We start from the raw sequence: 8,611 nt of genomic DNA, 5'->3' as shown, positions 1-8,611 counted from the left end.
GCAGGGGCTTCACATCTGTTTACCAGTTATATTTCATCAGACATTGTGTTATTAATGTTTCAATTTTCCAAACATATGTTATCAAAGCAATGCCAGATGTTTGTGCGTGACTTGAAATATGCCCTGTATGTGTAATATTCACATAATTGCATGTGTGTCTAGTTAACACGATCACTCCTGCTTAGGGAAACATTTGAAAGCGTTCCAGCACTTCCCCTCCCTCCCTGCTTTCTCTCGTCCAGAAACGGCACAGCAGGACCCCTGTCTGAGGGCTCAGCCGCGCCTAAACCCAGCCTGAGAGTTTTACAACAAAAGACAACAAGTTGGAGAGTGTTTTTCGGCGCAGTTACACGGGAATTCAACCCGGGACGGGAGGAGAACAAAGGGGAGGGACGGTCTGACTGAGCTGATGGACTCGGAGATGAGATAGCGCTCATACCCTGCCCCAGCTCCCCATCCATCTTCTTCTTCTTCCTCTCGGTTGATCGGACGGTTGCTTGTCTTACCGGATGATGTGACAGTTTTATGACAATCTGTCCTCGGATTTTCACCACGTGATCATACTGTTTAGTTACCAGCCCACGGTGATATCCGACAACCCGGGTATAGGTGAGGGGGGCTCGGCTCAGCGGGACCGTGGCGAAGCGCTCAATTCCCCGGCTTTCGTGAGCAGTGGTAAGTGCCTCAACTGACCTCCCGGCGCTGTTGAAGAGAAAGTACTTGATTACTTTAGAAAGTAACCCCATGATATAACCGCTATCCATCCAAGTGAAGCTCTGAGGTCGTCTCACCTTCTGAAATGAGCTGAATTAACTCTGGGAGTAAAAAATAACCACGAAAAAACCCCATTTACATAACTGTACAGATACAGAGGCTGTTGTGTGATAATTGTGTATGTTTTGGTTTATTTTCAAGGATGTTTAAAATTTTGGGGAGCTAAATGTAAATGTAACGCATGAAGGCTAAGTTAATTCAAATTCAGATTTAATGGTCTCAACTATTTGGGAAAACAGATTTTAGCTGTATCACATGTCTTCCCTTATAATTGTATATGAAAGACTGATATATTATTGTAACGCTTTCCAGACTTTCGGCTGAAACCCCGCTCTCTTCTTTTTTAAACTAAAACCCAGAGTCTGGAGTCTTAAAGTCCGTCAAAGCAGGGCATTATAAACATATATATTTATTTTATTAAAAACATTTCGTCTGTCTCGCAGCCCACCACAGCAGCCTCTTGTAGGCTCTCTGTCTCCAAAATTGATCCTTTAGAGTCGCAGACATGTTGAAGTGCTAAAAAGCGTGTAAAACAGTGGATGTGGGTGACCACATCCAGACACTTTTAATAAGCACCAGGAGAAAACGATTTTGTAGCTTGTAAATGACGTGAATGGCTGAGGCATTTAAAGGCATTTATTAAAGAAGAGAGCGAAACAGAGGAGAGCTTTGCCTCCCACTCCCATTGTATCCCCTCTATTCTCTGATACGATAAACCCGTTTTAACGTCCTCACTGAACACGTTCAACAAGTTTCCTCTTTTATCCAATCAAATGCGCCAAACCCGGTAAGAAGAAACAATCTGATTGATGCACAGGGACGTGTGGGTTTTAAGATGCTATAGGCACCAGGAAGTTGTCAATCCACATGAGCAGGGACATGCAAAGTTCAGATTTCACACCGACTGAAAACCGGCGCTGTGTGACCTGCAGGCAACAGATGGCGTGACGAGACTTTGCCTTTCACAGAGTTAACAGAGCGGCGGCGTGTTGTGGTTTTCTGCTCCTTTAGGTGCAGTCATGTGGGAGAGGATTCAGATTTGCTGCGCACTGTTTGCACTGTATTCAGCGGCACCGCCTGCACACATCAACCGCCTGGCGCTGTTCCCTGACAAGAGCGCCTGGTGCGAAGCCAAGAACATCACACAGATAGTCGGGCACACGGGATGTCAGCCTCGCTCTATTCAAAACAGGTCAGGATGAAGGCCCTCTCTGTCCGATTATCTCTCAGTGCAGCTGAAAACAAATAAAGGAGAAATGCCTTGATATCATTAGGTTACGCTATCAAGAGTCATGCCTCATTCAGTTTGTAGGGCACATTATTTAATCGACAATCACTAAATATGTCTTTGTTCTTAGCCAAAAAGTTTCTTTAAAAAGACTGTGGTGCTCAAACGAGCTCCAGCAGAGTGCGCTTCTGCTAAAAGTCAAATAAAAAGTTTGTCTCAGTCCATAATCATTAAATCTGTGTGCATGACTAGACGGCTGCATTCAGAGAGGAAGCTAATGACAAGATGTTCTTTGGAAAACTGCAGGTAGTCATGCATAAGCCTGGAGTTGTTCATATGTTTTTTTTAATTGTTTTCAACGGAACTAAAACTAAAATTACGTGTGCAAAACCTTTTAGGTAATTGACATTTAAAAAAAGCAAACTACAAAAAGCAAAACAGCTAGCCTGATATTATGTAGTAGAAACACGTTTATCTATGCAAAAGATCCCTGATCTGAGGTCGGGAGGACAGACCCAGAGTCATGGGGTTAAAAGCTAGCGCCCACATAAATGACGTCACATCTTTGTCAAATCCAGCGTGGATCAATCCGCTGCGGTGACCCCTGGGAAATAAGGGAGCAGCCGAAACTGCCTCTTACTACAGTTATTTTGTGTACTTACAAACCTAAATAAAATGGAACCAGAGATAACTCAGGACGTGTGTACACTCTGAGTCATCTTCACAAAGAGTTGTGTTTGTGTGCTGAACGTGTGATAAACAGCATCCATAGTTTCAAATTTAAAAATACGAAACCCAACTCTGAAAGTAGCTCAAGTTTAATAAAACTAAACTAAACTAAAAAATCAAACACAGTCTGGAAACTAACTGAAACTAAACAAGCTTTGAAACTAAACAAACTTTAAACATAGTAGAAATAAATAGAGCCTGACCGATACCGATATCCAGAATATCAGCCGATATTTTTGTCCTTCCAGACACACAGATATGCCTAACATTTGTCATGTGTAGTTATTTATTTACTCATATATGCTCTTCCCGATTCTGCTCTGATCAGCTGATTGTTGTTTGTGGCATTTCAAACACGTTGCCAACAGGGAAGTTGCAGAGTGCCCTCTGGTGGACAAACTATGCAATGCCGACATTCTGCATTTTTATAAACGCAAATATCGATAGATGCGCAAATGGCTAATCTCAGTCTATAATGCTGTCTCATTGATAAATAGTACCAGCCCTGGAAATAAAAACTAACTAAATAAAGAAACAACAAAATTGCAATAACTGTGACGCAGGTCCTTTGGTTCTTACCTAAAACATAAATCTAACAAATTTAACTGACCACCACACAGTGTTTATGCCACAGCTGCCCAAAATTAACAGTATTGTTAATTACTCAAAAGCGATTTTTCATGTTTCTGTAATGTTTATTCACCAGCATGCAGAGGCTTGTTAATAAAAATGACATTTTTAATGCTGAAATATAATTATAGTTGTTATACATTTTTAAAATTAAGATTAAGATGTCAAACTACAGTTATTTACTTGTAATCTGTAAACTCTGTTGCTAACCTCGCCCTCACCCCCTGTCAGCACCGGCAGGGGTTTATATAACCATAGAGAAAATAACAATGTGAATAATAAAACAAGCATAAAAACAACAACAACAACAACAACAACAACAACAACAAAAAAAACAGCATCCCTCGTGGCAAAGTAAATGTGTTTGGCACAACAAAGGATCCAGACCATAAATGTGTTATCTAAAACAGCCGGATAGGACAGGTTTTAAAAAAGAAAGATGTTTTTGACAGATTTCAGGTGAAGTTATTAAATTATTAAATTTGTGAAGCGCTCCATATAAAACAAGGTCTTGTTTTATATATATATATATGTGTATATATCAATGACTGTATATGTATATGTATATATACATATATATATATATATATATATATATAATAAACCCTCTCCTCTTTCTTGCAGAGCTTGTCTGGGTCAGTGTTTCAGTTACAGCGTCCCCAACACATTTCCACAGTCAACCGAGTCTCTGGTCCACTGTGACTCCTGCATGCCTGCCCAGACACAGTGGGAAGTGGTAAGAGTTATTGGACATTAGTCAGTTAGCAACCCCACACCAACAGTGACTTGTCAGAGTCGCAAACAAACCGCAAAGTTTCCGACATAAAGGGTGGAAAGCGCGCTGTCCTCACCAGCAAAGCAAAAAAGCAGAAGATCTCGAGAGGCAGATCAGAATAGGTCAGTTTCTTTTGTCTGACGTGAACCTTTAGCCTGTGTTTTAGATTATTTTAAGGTTCTTTGTCCCTTGTAACCAGAAGGAATCCACTCTTAGAAAAACAAAGGCTTTGTGGTGAGATGTATGTAGTTTGGAAGGCTGCCAGGTAGGCTCGGTGGATGGGACCGCAGGTGAGGTCACCTCATGTTTCAGTGGAAAGATATTGTACCTTGGAGCAGACAGCCGTTACCAGATAGTTTAATTAATTTCTGCACGTTTTTTGTTTCACAAGACAAGACGGGGGGGGGGGGGGGGGGGGGGGGGGGGAGTGCCTTCACGCTCACACCTTACTGTTAATTATCTGAAAATGGACGTCTGCGCCTGCAGTTGTGATTGTTGTTTCAGGACTTTAAACAGAATTCAGTTTGAGGCAAAACAAAGTCAGCTCTCATGAAAGTGGATACTGCTCCCCGCTGCTTTGGCTCTTGATAAAATTGCTGAATGATCATTTTCATTGGATAATGGAAACAGTGAGGGGGAAGTTGCGTGAGGTCTGGAGAACTGGCTGAGCTTGTGTAACTCTTGGGTTTACGGAGGGGGGTTGTGTATTTTTCTGTTTATTTGATTTTCCGGCTTTTCCCAGTATTTCTTTATTCCATCGAGTGTCATAAACTTTGTATGAAAACACAGATCCAGCAAAACAAAAACATAACTATGAACCAAGAGTCTGGTTAGTGGGACCAAAGACAGATTAACGCATTCACAGGAGTCCATCTTATAATAAGCACGTTAAATAGGAGGTGATGGAGGAAAAACTATAAGAAAATACTCTTATTTAAACATAAAATATATTAACACACCTTGAGATTATTCAAAATAACAGCTTAACTTAAATACTATACAAATTAATGCAAGGAAACAATAAAAATTTCATCTTTCTGCTGAGTTACTTTCAATTCTCAACTCACTCTTTACACATGCATGTGTGCAACTTTGTGTTGGCACAGGTGACGCTGGATTGTCCGGGCAGCGAAGACTCTCCCCGGGTGGATAAGCTGGTGGAGAGGATCTTCCGCTGCAGCTGCCAGTCGTGCAGTAAGGAAGGTGCCCAGGAGGGGGCGGTGATGCAGCTGTATCCAGCAGACAACAGCCTGGATCCTGTCCCGTCTTTATCAGACAGCGGGGTTCAGTCTGACCCCCTGCCCCACACAGACACGCACTCCTACAAGCATGCTCAACTACACACAGACCATCACTCACTACCGCACACATCAGACGGGGGGTAGGTCTGTTATCTTGTTGCTCACTCCAGGGGACTTTGCCGCCCTCCCCACTCTCCCCCGACACTGCATCCTCTGTACCAATCTGTAGTATTTTAAAGGCACTTTGAAGATATGACTTCACTTTGTGTTAAAGCGTTTCTCTAAAGGCACACACATACGCACACACACACACTCACAGAGTCATGCTATCAGACGGTGTGTATGAACTCGTCCAAACGCAAAAGCCTGTGCACTCTTTTGTTTGTTGATTAGCACATTCATGTGTGTGTTTGCGCATCCAAACATGACTATAGTCTGTTAATAAGCTGCAGTCTTTTAATCTGCTTCAAATGCATTAAAGTCAGTTGGGATAACTCTCTTTAGTTGTCGTGTTTATCTGAAAGCTTTCCTGCTGCTCTGTCACTTTTGTTTTTTATTTTTTCAATGTCACAAGAAATAAAACTGAAAGCGCTTTGTTTGTGTTGGCTCAAAGACCCACTTTCAGCTTCCTGTCAGGGACTACAAAGATGAAGCTGTGACTCTATTATGTGGTTGTTGTGTGACTCTTGGCCATGGCCACATGGTCTTGTTTTATTGTGACCAACAAAAATGTAGCCATGGTCAGACTTTTAATAGATGCTGGTGCCACTTACTGGAGCGAAGAAGAGCTGCAGGATGAGAACCTCCTGCTTGTTGGCCTAAATCTGATCTCAGTGCCACAGAGGAACTTTTACCCTGCACATTTACTCAATTATCTACTTTATTTATGGTGCTGCATTTAAGGGATGTGGTCATGTTTTTCCAGTCATCTTTAAAAAATTCTGATATGTCAGTTTTACGTTTATGGAGTTTTCAGTGAAGTTATTTGGCAATGAAAGATCATTTTTTGAGGGTTCTTTATTCAATACCACTTTATAATTCTGATCCACTACATTTATTTCAGAATTTTAGTTTAAAAAAAATACAATTTTGTATTCAGAACAGATCAAAAACTTCAGATTAGTTATTAAATATAGTTGTGCTCAGACGTTTGTATACACTCATCATCGGCATTAATGTCATGGTAATTCTGGGCATTCTTTGAACTGCTGTTTTTCCAGGGTGGAATGATTGTACAGCACACATCTTTCGTGACTTAAAAAAAAGAAAAGAACTGGGGGCACAAGTTTTAATTTTCTATAACCCGCACAGGGTCAAAAGTATACATGCATCCCCACTAATAGTTGGTTTTTAGTTGGGACACATTTGATAGCCATTAACAAGAATCGGCAGGCTTCATTTAAACTCACTGGTTTTGTGAAGTTCTGAAGATCTAAGAATTAGAAATGTAGCTTTAGAAAAGTTGGGAAGGTCTCTTTATGGTCAGACAAGAGAAAGTTGAGCTATTTATACAGATAGATATGATGGGAGGAATAAAGATGAGGCATTCAAATGTAATAACACTGTACCAGCTATCAAGCAAGGTGGTGGTAGCATCATGCTCTGGGGCTGTTTTGCTGCCAGTGATATTGGTACATTGTACAAACTTGTGCTCAACTTGTATTTTTTAAGCCATTAAAGATACATGTTGTACAAATATATACACATTTATATATATATTACTAGTCCTATGTGTAGGCAGCGTTAATTAACCCTTATGTCTTCCTTTAAAAAACTAGTCCTATGTGTATATATGTGTAGATTAGTAGGCAGCATTAATTAAATATCCTAATTTTATTATGACAGAAGAAAATACAAACTCCACACAGATTCAAGCCCAGGACCTATTTCCTGTCAGAGCACTGCACTAACCACTGAGCACCATTCTGCACTTGTATAGTTTTTCTTCAGTAACATTTTATACAGGATTTTGCATGTAATAGAGTACACAGTGTGCTTGCACTGCTTCTTAAATAAAGGCTTTGACTATCTATTTCATCACTGCTATCAGTGAAATGATCCTTTTCTCTGTGACTGCAAAGTAAGGAATGGGGTAGAAAAACCACAATCCCCATTCTGGCCAGGTAATGCAGAGTACGTATCTGACACAAAGACTTTCAGTACAAATTCTGTCTGTGAGTAACTTGCTAAAATACAGTGATGTGGCGCAGTTAGTTTGAAGAAAATGCTGATGTTGTTTAATATATACACAAGAAACATGCAGGTCTGTTCTACGCTTTGTTCAGAAAGTTCACAGGTGCTCCAGCAGATGTCAGCAGATGTCACAGGTAGAATCCAGAGAGGCGACATTTATCGTGCACTTTACTTACAAAATCTTCCTCCACACCATCTGCAGCATCTCTCCACTGCTTCATCAATCAATCTTTCATCTCCATTTCTATGTCCAGGCAATGTCTTTTCTCAGCTCAGTTTCATATCCTCCTATCTTTTTCTCTTGTTCGGTGTAATTAAATTTGAGCAGCGAAAGGTTGACTGTCTGTCTGTGCTGGAAAACAAATCGATCATCTTCTTATCTGCAGCCACACAGCTGACAATGTTCTGAGGACTGCAGAGGGAGAAACTCGCAGGGATATTTGTGAACGTATCACAGCCTTCTTTCCCCCCCATTCAGCTTTAAATGTGTTCTGTTTTCAAGCTCATATACAAAGCAAAGGCTAACACCTCTCTTATGTAATAAGCTCTTAACTATTGTTTTATTGTATGCATTTTCTGATCTTGTTTAGTTGCACTGGATGACTGGAGCTTCTTTTTTTTTTGCCTGTAGAGGATGTGTAGGCGTGTCCTCTGGGTTGTTTTCAGTTCTATGAATTTAGGCTCACCCTAATCTGATTTTCCTGAGATTTTATCTGATTATCTGACAAGACTGGCTTACATTCACTTCTATAAACTACAGCAAAGGTCACTTGATTGGACAGACACCAAGATAAACAGGTCTGGGCTGTGAGTAGCCAATGATGTAGTACAACTGTTTAAAAACTGATAAAAATACATGGTGCTACCACTGTCCACTCTCTTTATTAGATATTAGATATCATTTCTAAATGTAATAATCAAGAACATAAACAACACAAAGACTTTATTTAAAGATGTAGATGATTTATTAAGAAACAAGTCTGACTTCTGACACTGACCACACCCTGGAGCACATTTCTGCATCACAGAGAAAAAAAAGTG

The 8,611-nt window shown here is 40.5% G+C and overlaps 1 protein-coding gene across 1 annotated transcript; it reads left to right on the top strand.

The window, feature by feature from the left end:
- The first annotated feature begins 241 nt into the window (after positions 1-241).
- On the top strand, positions 242-5,937 carry nbl1 (NBL1, DAN family BMP antagonist). Its single transcript, XM_063473037.1, has 4 exons — positions 242-675; positions 1,786-1,966; positions 3,986-4,097; positions 5,243-5,937. The coding sequence occupies exons 2-4, from the start codon at positions 1,794-1,796 to the stop codon at positions 5,519-5,521; spliced, it is 564 nt and encodes a 187-aa protein (XP_063329107.1). The 5' UTR covers positions 242-675; positions 1,786-1,793; the 3' UTR covers positions 5,522-5,937.
- Positions 5,938-8,611: the final 2,674 nt, after the last annotated feature.

Source organism: Pelmatolapia mariae, linkage group LG5 (assembly GCF_036321145.2).
Source record: "Pelmatolapia mariae isolate MD_Pm_ZW linkage group LG5, Pm_UMD_F_2, whole genome shotgun sequence".
In the NCBI taxonomy this organism is placed as follows: Eukaryota; Metazoa; Chordata; class Actinopteri; order Cichliformes; family Cichlidae; genus Pelmatolapia; species Pelmatolapia mariae.
This window is presented reverse-complemented; position numbering and strand designations above follow the sequence as displayed.